Below are 26196 nucleotides of genomic sequence, written 5' to 3' on the forward strand. Positions count from 1 at the left end.
GGGGAGAGGAGGGAGGGCGGGGCGAGGAGATTTAAAGGGCCAGTGCAGGGTGATGCAGTGACTGATTTGTGATGCCGGCAATTAGGGTCACTGCTGGGATGGAGCTGGGGGGTATTAAAGGAACTACGGCCCCAAACAGCGCTGAAAATACAGGGAATGCTGGTGTGGGAGATGGGAACGTCAATGGCTCCCAGTGCAAAGGGAGGGCAGCGAACACAGCGACATGTTAGACCAAGTATTAGTATGTATTTATGCACAAGAATAAAAACAGCTTTACAAGTTGAGTTGGAAATCCAAACAGAGGAAATCGAACAGCTCCTGGATATTATATTAAATAACCAAAACACCTTTTTTTTTTTTTTTACCTTTTTTTTTTCCTCCAAAATCGGTAAAGAATAAATAATATAATTTACAATATGGTACAAAAAAATAATCGGTAAGGACAAGCATTCTGCTTTATACATACACTATATCGGTATATTTATAGTCTATAAAACAAATTCACATCTCAAACAAGCTGGAAACCTCGGCTGATATGGCTTAACTATTAGTAAAGGAAACAGCAGCGGGTTCTGCTGCCGGGACCTGAAGCTCTAAAGCAGCTCCCACGTTCCACAGGTCCCATAACCCAGCAGTGCCTCCCTCAGTTAATGCTCATCAACTGCTCTGAGTGTATGAGATCCAAAGGGCTGAAAAGTCAGTAACAAAAGTGCGGTTCTTTCCTTATCCAACAAAAGGTTCTTTCCTTATCGATGCATCCCGAGTTTGAGTCAAAACCCAAATGCAATTCTAATGTCCATGCTGGGATCTGCGAGTCGTGAGATGGTCTGGGAGGTTCGATCCGAGCTACTTAATTCAATGTAAATATAAATGGGTGCCAAGGGAGGCTTAACACAGCCACACTACCAACTATTAGTATTCCTATGCTTAGTAGGTTTAGTGATCAAGGAGAAAATGAACCATGTGGCTGTTATAACAACCAGCACTGAGCTGCTATAACAACCAGCACTGAGCTGCTATAACAACCAGCACTGAGCTGTGATAACAACCAGCACTGAGCTGTGACAACAACCAGCACTCAGCTCTCTGCCACTCGGAGCTCCTGCTTCATACACAGTCACGGGGAAGCCGAGCAGAGGTTTACAAATAGATCTAGTGAAAAACTAAAGCCTTACAGCGATTTATACCAGAACTGGAGGTTCTTAGTGTCCCTTTGTCCTCCTCAGCTGCCCCCGGTGCAGCAGGCAGCTGTTCAACCTGCGAAGTCACGGCTTGTTCCAATCCTACCCAAAGTTCTGCACAGCCTGCTTGGATGTTTGCTAAGGAGAAGCTGACATCGTTACAAACAACGTTTGTTACAAACCCTGTTATTTCAGTCAGGGAAGCTGAACAAACTCAAACAAAAGTTTAGGGTACATGCACACACACACACACAGATTATCATTCACACACACAATCAATCCAAAAGTTCCACATTGATTTACGTTACTGCCACGTTTCTCCCCAATAAAGCTTTACTGTCCTGAATGGGTTTAGATATTAAAATGCTGTTTGCAGAGCACTGAGCTTCTGAACCCAGAAGCCAAATATTAAAGGCAGGAGACTTGAGGAGCTTCCAGTCTGCAGAGCCAGGAGGATGCTGAGATTCTGGAGGAAGGAAGGGTGACAAACTCTGTTCTGCCATCAGAACCTCTAAGAGGAGCTGCTGCCAAACACGTTTCTAACCATACAAGTGTTCCTATGCCAAAGAATGCAGCAATCTTATATGGGATATCTTGGAATGAAACACTGATCTCACAACTTTCGGGCTGACATCAGTAAAGTCGCTCTGGGCTGCACTAAGGGTGCATCAGAAAACTCACATCTTCCCTAAGTGATAAGAGCAGAAGGCAAACTATATAGCAGCAAACCAAGATCTGTGTAAGCAGGGTGAAACAGCAAATGCCATCAGTGCATCGTGAGCAAGGTTACAAGCAGGAGGTCTCAGTCAAACGCCTTGTAAATGCATCTAAAGGCAGGCAGGCAGGACTCCATCCACCGGGTATAGTGCAAGTTGGGAGAGCGAACCCCTGGTAAGTGCCTAAGAGATGGGGAAGCTTTGTTTGTCCAGTAATAATATAAAGCTGAGGTTTATATAGGACTGGCCCCTTGGATTATTTCAGAGTGACTTAAAACAGCCCGAGGAGGAGCAGACAAGTGCTAAATGAAGGGGCACAGTAAGGAGTCTCTCTCAAAATCAGAAGGAAAGGAAATAGGAAGTTTCCTGAGTTATAAAGGTAGAATTGAAGTAAAAACCAACTGCAAAGAAAATAACTGCAGATTCTTTTCAACCAGCTGGAATCAGGATCTGGGTCTTTCAGATACTGAAACGCTACCATTAAAAGCATTGGGATTTAGCAGAGGGAGCTGCAGATCCATCAGTGCTTGGGGGATGATAACGGAAAGTGACGCCCTGAGGTACCACAGAGCACCTGGAACTCACAGAATGAGCAGTGAAGGCATCCAGCTGGGACTTGGCACCGCTTCTCTTTGTGACACAAGACAAGATTTCAACAACATGAGCATTAACGTGTTTGTTACCTATAGGTTACGTTATTCTTTCCTATTTCCTCTCCTGGGAAATTTCTCAAGAGCTTTTTTTATTTTTTTTTTGCCTTTTTTTTTTTTTTTGAGAAAGAGAGCAATATATACAGGTTTCCAGCACAGCCAAAACTAAGGACAAAGCTTTCCTAGTGATAAGCTCTTTTTGCAGTGTTTCCTGACGTGAAAAGCAACTGTTCCTCATGGAAAGTGGAAAAGCACTCCCCAACTCATGGGGTGAAGAATCTCAAAGGTGAAGGACATGAGTGCAGTCAGGAGGATGACTGGGATGTGTGGAGGGGTTTCAAACTAGAGTGAACTCCCCAGGGATCCATGCAATCCAGGGGGAGGGTAAAGCTGAGCTCCCCTATGAAACAAGCAAGCAGGCTGTGCCCCTGCTGGAATGGTCAAAGAAAGAGCCGAAGAAACAAAGGTCTACGAAGCATCAGAGAGTTGCAGCATCTTTGAAGAGAGTGCAACAAATTTCAGTTTGACTGAATTCATACAAAGAGTGCCAACCAGGACATGTCGTGACGCACAACAGTTTCCATACCTACCCACACCCTTCATTCTCCACAACTTCAGTGTGGAATCCAAATCATGATAATTTGAGTACTATGCAAAAACAATTCACATAGGGGAGCTTCTGGCAATACCCCTTTCCTGCTTGAGCTTCTTGCCTCGGCCGTTCCAAAGTACAAGTCCAGGACTGTCTCACATACCTGCCATCTTACATCACTGATGCAGGGGACACACCATGTTCTGTACTATCATTCCACATTGTGTTGTTCCCAGGATATTGCACATTCCAGGACCTGCAAGTAGTTCTTCAGACCTTTGAAGACAATGCCTCCTTTCCAGAAAGAAGTGCACCAAGACAGGGACAACTGAGCTGCTGCAATCCGCTCTTGCCATGATCCAGCACTGCAAGCTCCAAATTAAGCTGAACAGTCTACACCAGCCTGCTGGTCTCATACACTCACTGTGAGAGATCCCCAATAGGGGGACCACCACCTCCTCCATCAAACAGAATTTCCCTGCGCGTTGGCTCAGGTATTGATAATTCCTGGGCAAGGTCATTAAAACGAGATATGTAATCGATGCTGTTTTCATTCATCATGCAAGCCAGCTGGGAATCCACCACCTGTAAGAGACGGGACAGAAAAGAAGAGCAATGTGTCAGTGGATGTTTCACAGAATAGCTTGAGTTGCATTGGAGGTCTTGTGATCACCCTGTCCAACCCCCTGCTCAAGCCAGGTCAACAGGAACAAGTCGCCCAGGATCATGTCCTGTATGTGTATATATACATACATATATATATACATACATATATACAATATATATACAATATTGCATCTTATTTAATATCTGCATTTTTTGTGAACAAAACTTGATTCTGCGGGACACTTAATAATAGGCCTTGCAGAATCCTCTCATCATTAAAGCTATTTTTAATGACATTTGCTTCCTCTGAAGACTCCCATACAAGCCTGCATCTGCCACAAGAGCAACAAAACACTGCAGCAGCTCTGGCACACCTAAAATTAAGGCTTAACCCATTTTCCTCTGAAGGCACTTTGTAAGATCAAGGGCTGCACTGCCACTTCAAAACCACACAGAAATTAAAGGCACGTATGCTAAGCAACGCAGATACGTGCATGCGCTACCCTGCAGATGCTCAGTTTGCAGAATCTTTGTATTTACACCAGGAAGTGGAGCTGTGCACAGGCTCTGAAGCTCCAAGAAACAATGGAACAACACCAGCTTTCTGGTTATAAAGTTTATGTAGAACTTCTTTATCCAAATCCAACAGAGGAATGACATTTTCCTTCCCTTGGGACAAGCACTTGCAAAGTTACTCTGTGCATGTTGTTACACTGAACCAGTAACTGTAAATCACAGGTTAATTACAATTGGAAGGGACCTGAAGAAGTGTTTGTAGACTGCCCAAAGTGAGGCCACCTAGGAGGACAGATGACCTTATTTGGGGTTTTACCCTCATTAGTCTCAGGACTGAGATTGCACAACATCTCAGAGTGACCTGTTCCATTGTCTGATTATCCTCAAGGTGATAAAGCTTTCCTTTATAGCCTATCTCTGCCTCCTCCAAACAAACTGAATTCTACCAAGAGAGAGGATAACTACATTTTCAGTAACTCAGTGTCAGTCATTTCACGCTGCTTCCTTCTGGGCCTATTTATTTTGTCTACCAGTCCTCCATCTGTAATGTAGTTGCATCAATATTTAATCCTTCTCTAATTCTTTGTCTTTTCAACTCCTGTTCTATAAAGTAGGACACACAAAACAGAAGAATTAATGGGAAGATTAAAACTCCTCCTGGCAAAACAGGGTTACATCCAACAAGGCAAATATGAAATATGACCTCCTCCAGCCAAAAGAGCCCGTGTCAAAGTAATCCAAAGCAGCTTCACACAGCAGCTCTCATCTGAGATCACTTTGCATCATTCATTCAAGGCTGTAAACTTATTCTGTTAAGCTACAGTGAAGATATTAAAGCACCTTTGTCTGAAGTACTGCAGGAAAATATGATGGACAAAATGTAATAACAAGGTACTAAAAAAGGAAGCAAAACCAGCTGGAAGCGATTTGATTACATACCTCTGCTACGTCTGCCAGAGACCGTGATACAAAAGAGTCCCGTGAGTTGCCATCCAGAAGGCTGGGTCCCAGTAAGGAGGTGCCACTGGCAGCCCCAACAGGAGTTGGCAACATCTTTCGTCCCTTTTCAGGGGATATGAAACTCGCTATAAAGAACAGGCACATCAGTAAGACACTGCACTGGAGAGTTTGCCACGTGAGGACAAAGAAGACAAGGAAACTGCAAATGAAGGATGACTGTTTCTTCTATCTCCTATAATTATATGTTGCCAGTATGAACACCATCAGCAAAGTGCAGGCTCATTAAGTTTAACTAAAAAAAAACAAACCAACAACAAAACCCAGGGCAAACAAATAAAAAACCCACCTTCCCCAACAAATAAACTCAATGATCTCATCTCCGAGGCGAGGCTCACTGAGATCTGAGCGAGGCCTATTTTCCAGCAGCAGAGCCAAGGGCACCTTTTCACTTTGGCAGAGCACCCAAAGTGTCTGAACCAGCTGATGAGTCAGGCTCCAAGCAGACTCCAAAGATTTACCAATGGATTATTCACCCAAAGGTACGGGCTTCAATTTATGCCCCAGTTTAGCAACAGGATTGTTTGAAGAACAGATTTGTGAAGAGTAAGAAGATGCATCCAAGGCAAAAAAAGAATAAAAAAACTAATGTAAAATTCCACAAGGGTCCTACTTATCTTATTTCCCAAAGGGCCACTATAACAAACAGAGGTTTTGTGTATTTTGATTTTTTGCACACCCCCATTTCCTCATACAGCAACACTTACAAAATAAGCTGCTGAGGGACGAGTCTGTGGAGTCGTTGGGGTACCACTGCGGGTCGTGGCTGGGGGAGGCAATCCAGTTCTGCTGAGGACTACTGGATGGGGACGGAAGACTTTTGGAGCTGTCGCTGCCATTCAGCTTTGCAGGAGAAAGAGAAACACCTTCACCTGTGAGACAACAACAGGAGTCACCGGTTCAGTCAATGTGGTAAAGTCACCACAGCAATTTACACTGAAAACAACAACAAACCACCCACATACATCAGAACAGACAGGTCAGCCACGCAACGAATTTCCAACACATCTTTGCAAAGTTCAAAAACAGCTTCCCAAAAAATTTCTGCTGATATTCAAAACAACAAGGATTTTATATTTATAATTATTATTAATTTTAACGTTAACAGTAAGACTTTGCTAAGCGCAGACTTACTGTATTGACCAGAGCTTATAGCTATTTCGATGATAGAATCACTGATTTGAGTGGCAGGTTCTCCTTGAGAAAGTACATCTTCAGGTGGTCCAGGCAGAGAAATATCCAGGAGAGCTGAAACGTTGGGAGGAGAGAGCCGGGTGCTGGAAGCCTCTAATGAAGGAAGTGGAGGAGTGGAAAGGCCGTTCTGGAGGGGAGTCTTGGACAGCTCGGACAGAGAAAGGACTGACGTGCCCTGTCAGAAGAAACAGAGCTCAATGTTCGTGCATTTATGGAAGTCCCACATACGCTCTGAGAAAAATCAGCTTAGCTTCTAAACAACAGATAAAATTATAGAGTTTAAAATACAGAACAACAAGATGACTCATCATCTAACAGAATATAATCTTTGTATTTCTTTTAATGCTCAAAAATACCCCAAAATATTCTCCTCACTCAACTACAGAAGACTGTTTCCATATTTTGGGTATTCATCATTAAGTACAACTCACTTTTTTTAGTATAGAAAAATATCTGTAAGCACTAACAAATATTTCTCAGCCCATAACCTTAAGCTCTTAGGTGTTACCAGTTACATACCCATGTTCCCACCATTAATAGAGTTCTGTGGGAAGGGCCAAGTCCTGCACCTGGGCAGGAGCAAACTCATGCACCAATATATGCCAAGGGCTCACCAGCAGGAAAGCAGCTCTGCAGAGAAGGACGCGGTTTTCTGGTAGAAACCAAGCTGAACGAGTCAGCAATACGCCCTCACCACAAAGAAGGCTAATGGTGTTCTGGGCTGCATTAGGAAAAGCACCGACAGCACATCAAGGAAGGAGTTCCTTCCCCTCAGCGCTGGTGAAGTCACACCTGAAGTGCTGCATCTACTTCTGGACTCCTCATTAATAAGAGACACAGATATATGAAAGAGAGTCCAGAGGAAGAACTGAAGCATCCTATAAACATCCCTCCCATACATGAAAGCCAAGGAGGCACTCCTATAAGGGTGTGCAACAACCAGACAAGGGGAAATGGTTTTAAACTGGAAGAGGGTAGATTTAGACTAGATGTAGGATGCTATATTTTCATTTCTACAAAACAATGATGGATTACAAACATCTGAGAACAAGGGTATGTAGCCAGTAAGACCAGCGGTGTTCTTAAAACATTACTCATCTCATACAGCTGCTCTTTCAACACACACTACCTGAAAACCATCAGGAACTGCCTCCTGCTCGTGACGTGTTGGTAGGCTGATAAATGGAACTCGACATCCAGGGCCTGATCCCTAAAAGGAACAGCAGGAATCACATAAGTCACACTTTCACATAACATGATGGAAATATATCTGGGGAGATAAGAGAAGTGTGTACCACCAGTTAGGCACGTTCCTTCTACATACTCTGCCTTTCAAAATGGTCCATCAACTCCCTGAGAAAATGGTAAGGACTGATGTGCATCAAGGATCTCAGCAAAGGGAACCAGCAGTGAGAAACTGTTTCCATTCCAAATGCACCACACAAGTCCATGCTTTGTCCCCATGTTCCTTTTTGAGTCACTGACTCTTGAAATGCTACTTTCTTCTTTTTAAGCCCAGATTTTTGGATGGACAACTTGTACTCTCACAATGAAAGCTACTCTATGGGATGGAAATCCATTCAATGCAATGGTGATTTGATCCTTCAGCCCCTGAATTCACACCATGCAGCACAGCGTAGGCTTGCCATGGTAAGTCATTTTTAATGCTGAGCTACAAGAGAAAACTCATCATTACTACAGCTTTCCACACAACAGAAGAGCAAACTCAAGAGTCTCTGACCTCCACAGTGGTGATGCTTCCATTCTGATGTGCAGCCGTCGACTCCTGCCCTGTTACCACTGTGCTCACTCTGTCGGGTGACAGTGGAGATACACCTGACAAACCATCTGCATCCAGGACAGGCACAGGGCTCCCAGGGATAATACCAGCACTTTTAGCTGCCAAGTCAATAGCACCTTTGGTGAAACAAGCAAAACAAAAAACAACAAAAAAAAGACACATTACAACAAGGTAAGTGTGTGAAGGAAGGACCTGTGACTCTCCTAATCTGAATCTCCTATACACCTGAATGTGAATCTCCTATACATCTGAATGTGAATCTCCTATACATCTGAATGTCTTCCCATCACAGAGGGTTCTCTGAGCCTCTAAGAGGAACTCGCTGCATGATGTCCCCATGCACTATAATTATAGGACCATCTACAATATTTAAAGGCTTCCTGAACTTCAAAAGGCACAAACCATTTTTACCCATGAAGAAGAAACCACCAATGTAACACCACAAACACCACGACAGACATTATTTTTCATGGCTTAACAAATGACTTACTGGACAGATGGTTGGTAGCCTGCGTTGGAAGAACTTTGGGCACGATGGGACGAGAGACAGCAGCTTTAGTCAGTGAGGACTGGATTGGCCGAAATGAGCCCCTCCCTAAGTGAAAGAGTGAATACTGATCAAGCAGATGAAATCCAACATCTTTAAAGCAGGGCACAACACAGTTGAGTGGAAGAAGAAAATGAACTCATCCCAAGCAGCAGCCAGCTTCCATGAATGCAAACAGCAGACGTAGAAACAGACTGAAGCAGTAACACAAGCAGCAAACAAATGCTGCTCTGTAACTGACGCTGCCTTCATCATTTTGAATGAGGATAACCTCTAAGCTTGGATGCTGATGTTGAGATTAAAGCTGAGATCACCTGTATGTGCATCCAGAGATGCACATCAGCAAGAAGGGACAAGCGGGCAGCACACTGTTTCCATCACATGAAACAAACAGCAACCCAGGTACTAGGAAAAGTTTGTTATATGACCCTGAGCAGTGATTACATCCTATAGAAAAAAAAGTATCTTGGTTTTGAAAAGATCTTTTCCTCTTCTTAAAAGTGATTCCTTTACGCCAAGTAATCAGATGCCTCATAGCAGCAAAGTGGAAGAATATACCTGGAACTCACCTGTAATAGACGAGTTGGATAAGATAGAAAAGGAACACACGTGCTGGGACGGATTTCCAGATGGCCTGGGGAGCAACGTTCTCTGTGTGACAGACACAGCAACAAATCAAACCACATTTTATTAAACACTGAGTGTAAACTGCTCCTCTATGGCACAGAAGTTCACATGGATTAGAACTGAACTCCTTTCTGGTTATTCGTGTGATCATTTTTAACTTTCCCAAGGTACTGCAGTATCTGGAGCTTAAGGGCTGGCTCTAGAGAAACTGATCTCCAACTGAAGAAGAATGAATTAAAGAAGCAGCTGTATCATTTGTGAGGCTTAAAAACAAACGGAATTGCACAAACTAGAGTATCTCCCTACCGAAACCTTAATTGTATTCATTTTCAAGGTCTCCCGCTCTTCCACAGAGCAGAAGAGACCAAAGGGTTCATTGATGCTTGGTAACTTCTTCCTTTTCCCCAAACACGTGTCTGCTCTTCTGTGATTTATTTTTCTATCTCCTCCACCTGCCACAAGACCCTCCAACACGTCTGTGGTCCCGCTTCACACTCTGCACATTCTTCTCACCTGTACTACTAACGGCTTTCGCAGGTGCCTGTTCCTCAGCTTCCTTGGCTTTGGCAAGAAGAAGTCGGACTGCATCTAGAGAAGAACATTAGAAAGTCTTTTGAGCACACACACAATAAATGACATCCCTCAGCTCTTTCTCAATAAAACTGCAGCTTTTATTAAAATGTTGCTTTGTTTCATACTGTCTAACAGTCTCTCCCAGACTCTCTTTAAGTTCAGCACATCTCCTTTGATTTTGATGCTCTAATACCCACATATTTATGATTTACCTGAAAGCTCCTCAAACACGCAGTCCAATAAAAGATAAACCTCACGAGTAAGAAAATCCCATTTCCTTAACTCAAAAAGAAACACTTAGGAAAAGCATCCAACCTCCCCCAACCTTCTGCTGGAACAGTGAAGTTCTCCATAGCAGTGCGGTGTTTTTCTTCTTATTTTATGGGAACAAAGATTTCGCCCCACAAAAAGTCATTTCACTGCTTAATAACCACAGCCTGGTATGAAGCCATTATTGAGACTGCTTAAATATTTCAATTCAGTACAGCAAATGGACTTGTGCTATAATTCACCACATCTTTATCCAGTTGTGATCAACCAGCCGGCTCAGGCACAGAACAGTCCACCCTCACGCACTGATCTCACTTACACTGATAGTGTCTAAGTGCTGCCGGAAGGTCAGTTCTGCTTCCTTGCTGGGCAAGAACAGCTTCCCGTGGCGGCTGTTGGGGGGCAGAGTTGTAGGAACTGCAAAGAGTCCACCATCAGCATCAGCATTTCCAGAGCTTGAAGGCCCAGCCACCAGCAGAGGTCTGGGGAGGTTTCTCAAACCTGGAAGATTTTAGTGTAATTTAAATGAAACGATGATGAAAATAACTATTTGGTAACTGAAGCATCATACAGAGAGGTCAGACTTACAGTCTCTGGCCCTGCCATTATCTGTCTGGGTTCTGAAATCGAAATATGGGGGCTGTTCCAAAAGTAATGCCTCCTATTTCACTGAATTGGCCCACAAAAGAGGTGGATGTTGGTAGGTGGCAGCAGAGGTGAACCTTCCCACCAACAGCCCGTTACGTTTTGTTGCTGTGTCAGATGGCAGCAAAGGGGCACATTGACAGAGCAGCATCTGACATGGGAGAGCAGATGAAACAAAGGGGTGGAACTGAATTCCTCTGTGTGGAAAAATGGTACCACTGACAATTGCTGAATGTTTATGGAGCACAAACAGTGAGTGCTGGCACAGCGACTCAGTAAGAGACGCATTTCAGCTGTGGCAACAACAGTGGGGCAGCTCCACTGGTACCTATTTGTACAAGTGCAGTATACAGCTCTTCATTCCCACACCTGAGGCAGATGCTGAATGTAATATCTCAAGCAGAGCTGTTAGGGATATAAACAAACTAGGTAGAATGCTGTATTCAGCACTTCATGCTCCTCTGTTCAAGCCAAACAGATCAGCTGAAGTCACTCAGACTGTCTTTAACTGGTACTGTACAAGAGAATGAGACCCATTTTTCAGTGCTAATTTTACCAGCAGCCTTTATGCCATGTGTTTACTTCCCAGCTCTGGAAGCCTTCACTCTCTGGAGATCCCATACCTCCTCCCATCTCCTCTCCTAGCAGACGCCAGCATCTTCTCCAAGACTGACTGCTGAGACATCTGGACTGAAAGCTGCATTGTTGACAGATTGCTTTGCAAGATTCAAAGAACTGAACTTAGGACAACCCTAAAGCAAATATACCCCATGTGCTTAAGCAATGAAGTTCCTAATGGTAGGAACACTCACTCTGCCAGGGTCACACAACTGCCCATCATGGTATGAGGTATTCATCGTCTGATCCCCTGAAGTAGATCTCTGTGAACACTCACCTGAGGAGCTGGAAGCAGCAGCAGGAGAAAACGTCTTGTTGTTGCGAAGTGCTGATTGATTCCGAGTGCAGCCTGGACTTCTGGTGCTGATGGTGATCACCTTCCCTGGGGGAGTCAGCGACTGCTCCTCCTGAGTTGGCTTTATAGGTGACGTGGCAACAGAGCTCATCTCAGGGGTCTAAAAGCACAAGCACATTAAAAGAATATCAGCCATTGTTACAGCAAACACATGTTAAACTCATTCTACTTAGGAAACACTAAAAAATCCTGACGTACTAAAACACCTGTAAGCATTTTACAACCAACACCTCTATGAGCACGCGGTAGAAGGCTGAAATTCTTCCCGTATGAATTTAAAAGTAGAGGCAATGACAAAGATTTGGCACAGTAACAGAAGAGGGGCTGCTTTTACTTTAGGAGATGTTTGCATAAGCTGGAATCAGGACCTGGTACCTTCAGTCAGGCAGCAGGTACCATCCTTGACTGAACGTGCACATTGTTCTGTGACTCTCACTGCCACAAGGAGCTTTAGTTCGTCATGTTTCAGAAGAAGATAAAGGTTACATTACTTTCTATAGGAACGCGTTACAAGGTACAGCTTTGAAAGAGCTCCGTTGCTTTTCAGGTGCGTTAGCTTGCTCTGATTAAGACAAAGAATGCCAAAAAGACAAGAAAACACTTGTAAATAAAAACAGTCTCATGTTGTGGTTTTTCCTTTGCCTTGTCCCTCATGTGTATTGAGATGTGAGGTGCCCTTCCTCCTATCTGCAGTTGTTCAACATCTTCCCTGACTGTCACACATGCCACCCACAGGAGATGCCAGAAGAGACCCGTGCCATTGTCCCACATCTGCCTGATGCTGCACCAGAAGGTTTCAGAGTTCAGAGTCTAAGCCAGGAGCTGCAGCTGAGTGAAGGTGGGTCTACACTTGGAAAGTCTCAGAATGTAAGACTGTAAAATCAGAAACAAAAGGAGGTTGTGCTGTTACAAAGCCTGCACCAAACAACACAGATCAAAGACTACAGGTGTCAGGGAGGAGAGACACATTTGCATCCTATGCTGGAATATGATGCAAACAGTATCTTCAGCTCATCGTATCTTCACTGCAGGAATTCGGTCAGATCTGCTGAATTTGGCTTCTTTTGATCTTGAAAAGCATGTTTTATTAAGTTCCAATTAATTACACTAGGAAGGAAGAGCAGCCAAGTTGTCACAGTGGCAGATCTGGTTACAGCACACAACAAGGAAAGCACGTTCACTCCCAGTTGTCTGCCTACCAACATAATACAAGCACAGTGAGGTCAAACCCACCCCACAGCAACAAGGCTGGACTTTATAAACAACAGAGGAACTTCCACAACCTCAACAGAGCTGGTTACTGATTTACTGGGAATGGAATAGGACCAGGAATTATTCCCCACTTCAAATACGAGTTCAGCATCTGAGGGGTAAAGAAGAACCACTTACTGGTTTGGGATTGACTTCAGTAGAGATGAGTTTCAGAAGGCAGTTTAGGAGTCTCTGCTTGTGAAAGGTAGCACACGTAGGAACAGCGCCCGATTCAGATGTTTGCTCCCTGGCATCCTGGGTTTCTGGCTCCAAGACAGCCAGCCAGTCATATTCCAGCTGCAGCTTGTTCGGTTTGCCCATCATGAGGTAGACTTCAGCCAGTGTAAGGCTCTCAGAAGTTCGCAGGCTCCATCCTTCTTCTCTAACTTGTTGAGAGAGCCGGCTCGGGTCATCCTTGAGAGACTTCGTGTTAGATTGTCCCTGAGGTGGAAACGAGGAGCTCAGCTTCTCTTGAGAATCCTCCATTACTGCATCTGTTATCTCCTTGGTACACGCATCGAGCTGCTGGCTCTGGCTGTGGCCAGTCTGAGCTTCACATCTGGCTGTGCCACTGCTGGGTGAAGCCACGCCACCTCTCAGTAGCTGAGAATAGGAGTCTGAAGTCTCCGTGCTCCTCCCACTTGGGAAAGCCACAGGAGAAGTTTCACCAGCTGCCGGAGTCGAGTCCTTCCCATGCGGTTTGTCTGTGCAGGAACATTTCTCTGGGACAATCAGATCCTGACAGGACTTCATGTACCGCGGGAATGGATCGAGCAGAGAGAGCTCTTCCACATCAGGGATCTTACTGCAAGCACAAGCTGTGCTGCACGATGCTACAACAGTTGCTTGGTCACTAGCCAAGGCCTCCCCGCCTTCCACATTGAAGGCTGCTGAGCTCTGCTTCTCGTGATTCCCTTCTGGATCTTGAAGTCCAGGCGGCAGTTTGCTGAGAGAGTTAGTGGTGATGCCGAGGTTTGAGGCTGCTCCTTCCACCACACCAGAATCTGCAGAGCCATCTTCAGTGCTTGCAGAAACTTCAGCTGTGGGCTGAGAGGTTCTGCTCGATTCTGTAGTGCTCTCAACCCTTCCAACACTTTTGCCTTCTGTTCCCCGCGGGTATTTCACTTGTCCCCTAGCTGTCCCCTGACCGCTCTGTATGCCCAAAATTTGTGCGGGTGGCAATAAATGAGAGTCTTTTGTGTTCTGTTTGCATTTGCCAGTTTCCTGCCAATGCACTGTGCAGAAAGCCTTGGAGTGGACCACTCGGGCTACCCCAGGCAGGGGGGTGAGTGTACAGTTCTCTCCTGGAAAGAGATGGAGCATCACCTTCTCCTCTGAGAGACTGTTTCTTGTTTCTGAATCTCCGGAGTCCTGCAGCTGCCTTTCCTCTAGTGTTTTACGCTAAAAAAGATGTGTTAAAGATTATAACCTCTATCTGGCCCTTCAAAACAAGCACTTGATGGCCAGCCCTGCAAATGAACAAAATTAATAGCTAACCATGGGTGCGTGTCCTCTATTCAGCATAGATATGAAGGCTCTATGGTCAGAAGTTTGTCCTGTGCTGATTAAAACTATACCAAAGATCTGCTACAAGCACAAACTAAATTTCTGGGGACTTCACTTATTATTAATTAGCTTTTGTGGGGATCGCACCACAGAAGAACTGAGGTAGAAATTAATGAAATGCTACAGGATTTCCCACAAAGGGCTCCTTCACGTACGTTAGTGATGCTGAGGCACCACCTCCATCTTCATCAAGCATTGGCTGATAACTTTATTAAGCAGACTTACATTTCTTAGACGAACTTATTAGAAGAGAATTGGTCCCAAGCCAAGGCATACAGAACAGACCAAGGAAGAAAAGGATACAATGCGCACTTCATGGAGAGCCCACTTCTGCTTCAGGAATTCAATAAGGCTGGAAACCTTCCGATGTAACTCCACAATCATCCTGTATACAAGATGAAGCAATAAATAGTGAAAAAAATGTCAGCAGAAATTCCAATCAAAGCCTCAGCGCAAGCATGGGAATGATGGGAACAAACTGGCATCCTGTAACACAGCGCAGAGAACACAGCCACCATTCCCAAACAACACAACAACAGCTGGCCAAAAATGGCAACATTAATACCTAAGTAACTTGCAGCTGTGAAAGATCTAGAAGCCCACCCGATAAATCTGACCGCCATCACTCAAGATATTGTACCAGAAACAGAAAGACAACCAAACAACATTGAGAAGATGGCAAGATTTGGCTAAAGCTGAGTAGTTCAAGCAAGGCACAGCGTGATTATCAATTACACACCACCTGGATCATAAGAGATCTCTGAAGAGACAGCAATAGGCTGGAATGCTGCCCACATGCTTCTCTGCTCTGTACTAAGCACCAAAATCAGGTCTCTGTTACCTGAGCCGTGGATTCTGGGCAAGACTCTGCACTCGAGCCCACGCGTGGTTATTTCGTGGCTGCAACTCAACAGGGACCTTGAGAGGAAGGCGTACTGGCTTCTGGTCCTCTTCATCACTAATGCCTGCAGGGAGACGAAGCACAAAGGGAATGGATCAAAGCAAGAAAGCTCAAGCAGAATGTTATATGCTCAAGACTTAAGAGAGCGAGGTGGATCTTAAAGTTAGCAGATTCTACAAACAAACAGGGATGTATCTGTGCCCAACACAAATGCAAAATAACATAGATTTCCCCACCAGCAACACACACATTTGAACAGGCCCACTCTCATATTCTTCCAACTCTTAGAACTGTCACATCTCAGCATCTCCTACTTACCGTCTGGGTCACAAAGCTTCTTCAAAGCCCTGCACATTGGAGCTTTGATACGAAGGTTTCTGCCTTTGTATCGAACAGTCGTAGCCCTGAATGTATCGGAAGAGAAGTATTTACAGGTATCGTTCACTAAAGACTGTATGTACATAGCAGTGGTACAGACACAATCACCTCTGCAGGAACAGAGACTGTAACATTCCTCCTCCAGACAACCACAAGACACTTGTTGTAAAAATCCATTTATGAAAAAATAAATGACCCATCCAACAATCTGTTCTATGAATTTAAGGAATAAGTTTTTACTTACCCGGCCTGAATGAGCTCATTAAGTTTGGCTGCATTCTTGTCATCCATACCTTGACATGCAAAAGGACAAAACAGTAAATTAGAGTTTGAAGTGATGCAGTCCTGACCTTTATTTCTGTGCTGTTTGGCTTCCAATAATATTATGTTTTATTCTTATGAAAGATGATGGTGCAGAAATGGGCTTTAGTTTTACAAAATGTTTCCATAGCACACAAGCTTTCTGTGGTCCTTGCAATGAAAATCACTTTTTACTCTACAATTAAATGACCACAGCTTAGGTGCTACGCATTGTGCATTAATCTGACACCGCAGTATTAGAAAGAAAGCTTCCTCATCTGCCTGCTCCATCTCTGTTGCTAAGGCAGCACAGCATAATGAAGAGCTCTGAGCTTTCGTAAGGAGAGGAAAGGAAATAAAAACAATAAAACACATGCATAAATCACACCTTTCCTCCATTCACTGCACCGAATGTTTTAAAGTAGGCATTACGATAACTTGTTTTGTATTCTCTAGAATTATTTATGCCCAAATCTATTTACTGTACAATTAACCTCTCTGTGGCAATGATGGAAGTAGCCCTGATATGCTTTAGTTTCTTAGTAGCTCTACAAAAGTTTTCTCAGTTTCTGGGCAGACAGGACTGGGTAATGAAACACAAAACAAGGAGTAACTGCACCAGATATCAGTAACTTCAAGAGCAGACACTTTGATTCTACCATATAAAAGTAATTTCCAGTCATCTGGAACAATTTATACTCACATCCCCCAATCTTTTTCCTCAGTTCTCCATAGCAGATTAGGCCATAAAGCTCCAGGGATGATTTTTTCAGCCCTTGAGAGAACACTGAAAAAACAGAACAGGTACAAGTGAGATGACATCATCCAACATGCAGATACTCATTTCAACGCTGAAAAGGAGCATTCTGTGAGCAGATGAATGACACATTTTTAGCAATGAGGCAAACACCTCAATACTGAAGGGGACACCAAGCAGCTTTTGCAGGATTTAAACAAACATCCAATTGTTCAATATACAAAACAGAGCTAATTCAGCTCCATTGACTTTACTACCATGACACTGCTTACAATTCCTGAACAACACATCCATACGCTCCCCAGGAATTATATACAACTCTTTAAGAAGTCGGTCTGAGTTCTCCAGAAGCTGCACGCTGTACAGGAGAGCAAACTGGAGATTTAAGGTACACTCCAGATTCTATATTTTATCTAAAGTATTGCACTCATTCAGCTGAAGGAGCTTTTGCAAACACCCCTCTTCCTGATCAACACAAATCACAGAAACTTTACTATTTCTAACAGACAGTGCCCTAATAGACCTTACAAGTTATTAGCACTTAAAGTCCCAGCCGTTTCTCACTGAGTGATTTTTAATGTGAGAGGTTCTGGCCACAAACTGTAAAGATGAATTTGCTGTCCAGACTTGCTGAAGTTAAAAACAGTTGTTTCAAGACCAAAACTTTGAACAATGATGATACTGTCACGATCTGCACAACTCAGAATATGGCACCAAAGTGACAGGAAGGCCCTGGAAATCTTCACTGAAACAAAAGTTAACAGGAGAACTAACAATCTTCATAATGATACTTTAAAACAGACAACAGAGCTGTGTGTGAGTACAGTCTATTCACTCTGGATTTCTTTAACCACTTTTCAAAGCAGACTATCCACAAATTGACCTGAATCCTCACTGCCCATTACTGGAGAGTAAGCATCTGACAAAAATCAATGACCACACAGTGTTATAAAACACCACGAGCAGTTCATACAACTTCCCAATTTCCTTCCCATTTATCACACGCGGGAAGGAAAGAAAAAAACATTAAGTAGGAAACAGGGCACAGGAATTCCTGACTAACACAATTTATGTCACAATTTCAGGCTCATTTCAAGTCTAAATAAACATTTCACCATTCAGATTTGTATCAGGCTACTTCCACCAAGAAGTGCAGAAGTGAATTTGCTTGATGAAGTCACGGCTGACTAGTCGTCATTTAGGAGCTGTTCTCTGGGATGTGTTCCTGAGAACAGAAACTTCCTCAAACCTGCCTTTTCCCCAGCACTGGGATCAGCAGTTACTGAAGTGTGAACTGATATAAAGAGAAGCATTTTGCAAAGAGGATGAGCCTCACTGTGGTTACCTTCATAAACATACAACATATTCACAACAGACCCTATCCAGTACTTATTTTCTCATTCCCATCATTCCTACTTTCCAAGATGACTCCAAAATGTTGGACTCCCACACTCATAAGCCTGGGAGTTCTGCACTAAGCCCACTTCCCTGCATACTAACCATTATCAAAGTCAATGTACTTTGAGATCTTGTGCCATGTGCGGTAGTAGAAATGGCGGACCTGCTCCTTATTCTTCACCATGCTCGCTGGTTTGCCTTTCTTCTTGTACTTCAGGGCAATGTTGTTCTGGATAGCCTCAAAGTCCTTCCCGTGCTGAAGAAAAAAAATCAAACAAATCCAAACAGTCAAAATCTAATGTAAGAAAACTGAAATGACGTGAAGGATTTGGGGGGTCTTTGTGGGAAAACAGGTTTCAATGTCAAAACTCAACAGCATGAGAATGGCAGCGTTTTCCTTTATGTAAAATGGATGCCAATTATGGATGCCACCTTTTTATTGGGTCATTTCTAAAAAGTAACAATGGAGCCATGTAACCTGGTTATCTTCCTGTACTGTACCTCATACAGTCCCTCGAAGAACGTGTTTTTGTCCTCCGTGCTCCACGACTCCCACTGCCGCCGCACCTTCTTCCCTTCCTCCTTCTCTCCAGCTGAGGAGCCCAGGTTCCTTGCTGCTGCCTTGGAGTTCCCGGTAGGATTGCTGGGAGGAATTCCTGATGTGCCACCAGATGCAGCCCCTCCATTATCTGCCCCTAAAGAACCCCAAAACAACACAGGGAACGTTAAACCCACAGGAGGATCCACGGACAAGACAGGAATTCATCCTACCTAGGAAAGTACAGAAACAAGCCAAGATATCCCAGTGACAAGTCCCAGCACTTCCTCCTTCCCCAGATTCTGGTGCAACACTTGTAACAGGGCACAGCAGAGCAAACCTGTTGTTGGCACCCAAAAGACACGATCTGGGGGTGAGGGAACACCAAAAAGCAGAGATCAGAAACAGTGGGATGAGGGTGATAAAAACCCCTGATGCAACTGTGAGGAATCACCAGCTCTGCGAGTAGCAGAAAGATCAAAAGGGACTGAAGGAAACAGGGAGGAGACGTGGCAGGAAGGCAATAGCTGTGTGTGACGCAGCAGATCACACTCCACCAGCCCTCACTGAGAAGGAAAACCCTTTTTATTTTTCTTTTGAATCACTCCTAAAACGAAGTTCTTGTGAAGATACCATTAAAAGCGTTATCAACCAGCTTCAAGTGTGTTATTCATCCACAGCAGAAACCAAACCAAGCATCTGTAACGTTCTAACAGCGATCAGAATCCAGAAACCAGAGAGTTCTGCCCCAGAGGACCCTGTTTTGCCTCCAGGACAACCTGAGCATTCACACTAAGTTCTGCTCCCAAAACACATTTCCCCTATTTTGCTAAGAAACAGCATCTCACATTGGGCCACGCAGCCCAGCGCAGCAGTGTGCTCCATAGAGATAGCACTCCTCCAACATTAACCATCCATTCCCTATCATAACAAAGGAACTCATTACTGTTTCCACTTGCGCAGTCACCATCCCTTACGTCCTGTGGTTTATCTCAAAATAAATTGGCCATTTTAAAGTTAATTTTTCTTTCATTTCCAGGAACCATCTGAAGGTTCTGAACAATGCACTGTAAGCACATCTACCAGGCACAAAGCCTGGTGCAAGGTTCCATCTGCACCTGTACCTTGCAGGCAGGCACCTTTCAAACCTACAGAACAAGGCATAAGAAACAAAATCCTCCTGTTGTGGCCTGAGATGAGACACCACGGAGTTCTGGTCCTAAGTCACCTCCAGAGGAAGGGAGGGAGAGCAAAGAATAAACAGATACATCAGGGTGGGATGGAAGGAGAAGCATTGGTGGTAAATGAGATGGACAGAGTTAAGAATATTAGGAGTTTTGTTGTTGTTTCTAAGAAAACTGCTGAATAAATCTGGAGCAACTGCACGACAGGCGCCTTCAATCTTCAGCTCATCACCACCACGTTGTTACTGCTTCCTCCTGACTGCATTCACCAAACAGATAAGAACCACAGAACCGAGAGCACCCTACGTGAGCTCATAGTAAAGCTATAGTACACAACAGCAACGTTCTGCAATGACTTTTACTAACGTGGTGACCACATTCATGTCCTTATTTTCACCACTCACTGCTTCACAGAAAGATGACCCCATACTCAATCTAAAACCCATGCTCAGGAACAGCATGGAATATTTGGGCCACTTTAAGGCTTACCAAGTGTTACTGAAAGATCACAGCAGAAACAAGCTCCTGGTTTCAGTGGACCAGACCTAAGTGTGCTCTGAACACTCCTGACCAAGATCAATGTTATCCTTGCAGTTATCACGCTGCTTGTAACAAGCACATCATAAATTAGATTCAAATTCCCAGGGCTGATAGAAAAGGTTGCTGAAGGCATTCAAGCTTTTTATCCTATCTATACTTAGAGGGGAAGAGAAAGTTGGTGGGACAGCAAGTGCAGGGATTGAAGTCTCAATCTGGTTGGAAACGTTCAATGTTCATCTGGTTTTCTACTGGAAGTTACCTTAGAGAGACACTTCATTCAGCACTTCAATGCATTTCAGCAGCAGGGACAGTGGGGCAGCTCTGCTGCTGCCATCTGTATGAGCACAACAAGCAGCTCTTGTTCATCACAGCCAAAAGTGCACCGCTAATGGAAGTAACTGTGCTGAAAAATGGTGCTTGGTTGTTAGCTGAGAACCTGCTCTTCCAAACAGCATCATCATGCTCCTTGGATCTGCTGCAGCTTCCACAGGAATCATTAGGAGGCATTACTTTTGGAGCAACCTACATGGAAAGGACCCCACCGCACAGGTCTGTTCTCCAACACCTGGCGGTTCCAGTCCTACCCATAAGAGGGAAATCAGCTTTAATTCATTCACATCTAAGCCAACCAGGCAAAGGAGTGAAACTCCAATTGCGTTCTAGCAACGACCGCCACCCCCAGGGACTGAAGGAAGCGCCCCCAGACCTGACAGCGCCATCAGGTACAACAACCACCACTGTGACCAGTCACTGATAGCACCGTCTGCTTAGTAAATAGCTTTATTACAGCTCTAATGGAATCTGAACTGCAAAATAAACTCACTTCGCTTCTCAGCCGTGTTTTAACCCAGGAAGAATTAACTCCACTCCTCTGAAATCATGAGTATTAATGCACAAAAATAAACGCACACGTGCACGAAGACGACATCATTTGTCCATGTCTGCGTTCACCTTCAGAGCCAGGAGAGGATTTCAGACGCACGCAATAAACTCATCCATGGTGGACAACACACACCACAGCTGATTCCTCCTCCTCCTTTACAACCCTTGCGATCACTGTCTGTGCTGAACACCCCCAGGTACCCCCCATCTGTTGGTTTATGAGGTTTAATGCAGCCCTTTCTGCTCCATCTTCCACCAGCACACATGGGCGGCCTTCACTTAAAAAGAGTCTGATGTCCCAACGTGGACCAAGAATCCTTCAGTCCATGACATGAACTGAGATAACTGAGCTCAGGGTTTAGATGGCAATAAGTAAAACAGCACCAGGTGCCAAGAGCTGCCTCCTCACCGTAACAATTCTTAATGCTCACCTACTGCCCAGCACGCACCTACCACTGCAGTGCACGGAAACAGCGAGGCAATGCCCAGTGTGCATTGAAGCTGCAGAGTTTATTCTCGTCTGCTGAAACAAAGTAAAACTTGGCTGTTTCCAATCTCGAAATCTTTTTTCCCCTCAAAATTCAATCACTACCTGAGGACTTTTGTAGCCAACATGAACCTGGAGCACAGAGCAGATGCAGCGCCAGGTGTTGGCTGGGAAGGGCCGATAATACAATACAATACACACACAATGGCACCAAAACTCACACGGCCAAAATTCCTTCCAGATACTGCAGAAAGAAGCAGCTCTGATACAAGTCACATTGTCACCCTCAGTGCTGAGGTAGGAGCATATATAGGTGTGTACGTGTGCATGCAGACACACACGTACGTGTAGATGAGTGTGATGAAACCTTAAAAGAGAAAAACAACAACAACAAACCAACCAACCAACAACCCCCCATCAACCGCATGGAGCTGCCCCCCCAGCTGCCCTGATCCATAACGCAGCCAGGGCGACCCACAAACCTTTGGGAACAAACAGTTCAAAACGTGCCTCAAAACAGCTCCGTGGTTCAAAGAGTCACAGAAATTGTTGGGGGAAATCAACACCATTTCCAGGTTTGTTTTACCCCCCCTTTTGTTAAACTGCCACCCATTGAATTCCGTATTATTCCACGCCGGAGCTCAGGGTGCAGCCACCTGATCACACAGCTTGGTAAAGTCTGATTTCCTAATCAAAACACAGAGATCTCCTAAAACTCCATGGCTGAAATGCAGGGATGGAAGGTCTGCTCCAATAACAGAATTCTTATTCTCCTCTTCCACACACAACCCCCCCCCTTTAAGCCCCCCCCATCAGCCCCCATTTTTGGGAACAGGAGAGAGGGCAGCGGAGAAGTTGAAGCCTTGGGACACAAAGAAGATTTCAGCTGCTGTGAGAAACAGGCCCCGCTGCTCCTTCCCCAAACCCAAACAAAAGATGGCATCAGCAGGAACAGAATGACAACCCCCCATAGACACAGGTGGCCCATCCACACCCCACCCCCCCGTGGGCTCCGGGGCTGCCAAAACACGGTACCAAAACACGGTACCTTTGCCTTTCACAGCAGCGCTGCTGCCAACTGAGGATGATGCCTGGGAATCCTTCTTCAGCCTCTTGCTCTGAGGTCTGACACTGGACCTGAGAAAATGATGCTGGTCCTGGCTGTGGGAGGGCTGGAGGGCAGCCGAGGCCTGGGCTAAGCTGGGGTTGGGCGGGGGGCTGCTGGTAGAGCTGCTGTTGATGATCTTCTCTTCTTTCTTTGTGCTGCTGCTGCCTGGAGCTGCCTCTCCTCCTCCTCCTGCCCCTTCTTCTTCCAGGGACTCCTCATCTCCTCCTGCTCTCTTGCCCAGCTTTTTCACCCCTTCCTCCCCGCCGCTCTCGCCCAGTTTCACTGTCATCCTGTCGGGGAGGAGAGAAAGAAAGGAGAGAGACATCAAGTCAGGCCGGGGAGCCCCCCAGAGAGGGGGAGAAACCCCTGGGCTGAGAGGGGAGAAGTTTAGCTGCAGAAATTCCTCTCAACATGGCCGCCGTTGTTTGTTACTAAATCCCCTTTCGTTTGCTGTCCCGACCCAACAACCTGTGCCGAGGGCGGGAGGGGAGAGCTCCGCGGGAACCCGCTCCGAACCGGCCCCAAAGGCGGCGGGGCTCCCCCGGCGATGCCCCCGGTCCCCCCCGTTGGGCTCCGGGCCGCCCGCAGAGCACAAACCGCCGAGGCGAACTCGGGCGCTGGAAGCGCTCGGCAGGCGGCGAGGGAGGCAGCGCCGGGCCCGGCGGAGCGGGGCAGCGCGGTCGGGCCGGCCCCGAGGCTCGGCCCCATCCCAGCCCAACGGCGGCTCCGGGAGCTTTGGGGGGGGGTCTCCTCGCCCTCCTCACCGTGGGGCCGAGCCGGCCCGGCCCGCCGCGGGGGGGGGCTCCATGCTCCTCGATGCGGCGGCGGCGGCTTCTCCTCCTCCCTGTGTGTGTGTGTGTGTGTGCGGCTGGGGCTGGGACTGGCCGCGGCGACCAAGATTTCCAGCTCCCCTCCGCCCCCACCCCGCACCTCCCCGGGGCCGCGCTCCACACGGGGGGCTCCGGGCACGGCCGGTCCCACCGCTCGGCGGGGAGCATCGCCCGGGAGCGGCTCCTGTCAGCAGCACCGGGCCGGGCCCGAGGCCGCCTCGCCCGCGTCTGCCCGAGCTCCACGGCGGCGGCGGACGGAGCCCCGCATCGCTGCACCCCACCCGGGGGGTCGCACCGCACGGAGCCCCCGCAGCCTCCACTCGGTACCGCGGCCTCTGGGAGCTGTGCGGCGGCGTCTGCCCGGGGATGGGGCTGCGAGGGGCGCCCAGGTGGGAACGAGCATCACAACGTGCCCAGTGCACTGCGGGCACCCGGAGCACGGCACCGGCCTGGGCACACACGGGGCTAAAGGCGTTTGGCCTCACTGCCTATAAAACCCAATGAGGGCACTGCGGGCACCTGCACAGCCCGCATGGAAGGCAGGACATCCCGCAACACTGGGATATACACACATTGCAAAGTGCGGCCACAGCCAACTCCAAGCATGGGCCAAGAGATGCTCACGAAACTCAGAATCCATGGAGCGATGGGGTCAGTGTATGTTGGGCCGACAGCAGAAGTGCTTCAAAGTGCCCCAGGTGCATCCCCTGCCTGTAACATGGGAGCACACGGACCTGCAGGTCCCGGCACACGCTGCTGTGCCCGCAGTGACGCTCTGCCCTGTGACAGCTCCGGGCCCAGCAGCCCAGCAGGATGCAGGACAACGTCCTGCTCTTCACAGACGGCGCCATTCGCTGCTGTGAACCACAAACCTAAACCCGTATTAAAACTCCCATACTGCAGCTTCACGTCAAACCCTGTCAGAGCCCTGTTACCCACACAAAGGCTTCTCCAAACAACCAAACCGCGACGTTTCCAGCTGTTCCGATGACAGAAACCTCGCAGCTCTGTCAGCCCGTGCTCAGTTCAGCGGGGCTGAACCTGCCCCCACCCGTGGCTCCATGGAGCCAGGTCAGTAGGGTTCCCCCCTTTAGTGTGGGGCAATGCAGCCACACCCGCTGCCCCCATCCCGCCGGTCTCCCCCGCTGTATCCCGGCCCGTCTCACCCAGCCCCGCTCTCCCTTTCTCTCTCTCTCTCTCTCTCCCCGGTTTCACTCCCGTCACGGTTCCCGTCCCGCCCGCTCCCCCCGCACACAGTTACCGTCTCTCAGCCCCAGGGACCCGCGTTCCCCGCCCGTCCCGCACCGTTACCTGCCGCATCAACGCCTCCGATCACCCTCCTCACTCCGTCAGTCCCGGCGGCGGCCGCTCGTTGTCCCCCGGCCGCAGTGTCCCCCCGGCCGCTCCTCGCAGCCTCCAGCTCGGGTTGGAGGCCGGATCGCCCCGCGACCCCCGCGGCCTCCAGCGGCCCTAACGACGCTGCCGGCGGCGGCAGCGCTTCCCGGCGGGAGCGGCGCCCTGTCGGCCCCGTGTCCCCCGCAGCCCCGGCCGGAGCCGCAGCCCCGCACCGCCGGGCCGGGCCGGGCCGGGCCGGGCCGCCCCTATGGCCGCGCTGTGTCCGGGCCGGGCCGTTCCCGGTGCCGCGCTGTGTCCGCCCGGCTCCGCTTCCTCGTCAGTCGCTCCGGGCCGTGGGGGCGGGGCGCACAGCGCGGGCTCCGCTGGGCGCGCCACGACACGCCCCTTCCCGCGACCCCAAACAAAGCGTCCCATTGGCTGACGGCACGCGGGAACGAGGCGGGGGGCGGGGACTCGGGCCGGACGCGGACCAATGAGAGCGCGGCGCGGGGCGGGTGACGTCATCTGCACGTACAGGAAGAGGCGGCAGCCGGCGTCCGACAGGGGGCGGGACGATCGTCGAGATCTGGCTGTTGATTGGCTAGAAGGGAACCAATGGAGAGCTCTATCATTGGAGCTCTTGGGCACGCTCTCGAATGCCATTGGCTGGCGGGGTTGTATTGCTGCCCGATGCCGGGCTGTTCCTGTAATTAACGGCCTTAATGAGCTCGTTCATTAGCGCTGCAATGAAGGACATGAGCTGACTGACAGCCCTGCGGCCCTTTGCGAAGGTCGGTCGCTTCCAGGACTCCCAGTATCCCGGGCTGCTGGTT

The 26196-nt window shown here is 47.3% G+C and overlaps 1 protein-coding gene across 4 annotated transcripts; it reads right to left on the reverse strand.

The window, feature by feature from the left end:
* Positions 1-224: 224 nt before the first annotated feature.
* CRAMP1 (cramped chromatin regulator homolog 1) lies at positions 225-25565 on the reverse strand. Of its 4 annotated transcripts, none has more exons than XM_015877241.2 (21): positions 25340-25565; positions 23139-23488; positions 18961-19154; positions 18562-18715; positions 17008-17091; positions 16249-16297; positions 15945-16030; positions 15567-15690; positions 15029-15110; positions 13298-14560; positions 11831-12008; positions 10610-10791; positions 9961-10035; positions 9390-9471; positions 8764-8868; positions 8214-8389; positions 7602-7682; positions 6413-6647; positions 5986-6150; positions 5201-5346; positions 225-3724 (listed from the first exon to the last, which is right to left on the reverse strand). In XM_015877241.2, the coding sequence occupies exons 2-21, from the start codon at positions 23485-23487 to the stop codon at positions 3560-3562; spliced, it is 3975 nt and encodes a 1324-aa protein (XP_015732727.1). In that variant the 5' UTR covers position 23488; positions 25340-25565; the 3' UTR covers positions 225-3559. The 4 variants fall into 4 exon arrangements, with proteins under 4 accessions (XP_015732727.1, XP_015732724.1, XP_015732728.1 ...); XM_015877238.2 differs by lacking the exon at positions 25340-25565 and adding an exon at positions 23963-23997; XM_015877242.2 differs by lacking the exon at positions 25340-25565 and adding an exon at positions 23667-23795.
* Positions 25566-26196: the final 631 nt, after the last annotated feature.

The sequence above is a fragment of the Coturnix japonica genome, chromosome 14 (assembly GCF_001577835.2).
Source record: "Coturnix japonica isolate 7356 chromosome 14, Coturnix japonica 2.1, whole genome shotgun sequence".
Lineage (NCBI taxonomy): Eukaryota > Metazoa > Chordata > Aves > Galliformes > Phasianidae > Coturnix > Coturnix japonica.

Bases quoted from the DNA above. Each gene is read 5' to 3' on its own strand.
- CRAMP1 (XM_015877239.2), bottom strand. From the start codon at position 23,523: ATGTCTCTCTCCTTTCTTTCTCTCCTCCCCGACAGGATGACAGTGAAA. The intron at 12,009-13,297 runs GTAAGTGGTTCT...TTGTGCTTTTAG, and splicing joins CTGAAGTCAATCCCAAACCA to ACCCCTGAGATGAGCTCTGT. The intron at 5,347-5,985 runs GTAAGTGTTGCT...TGTTCTTTATAG, and splicing joins GTCCCTCAGCAGCTTATTTT to CGAGTTTCATATCCCCTGAA.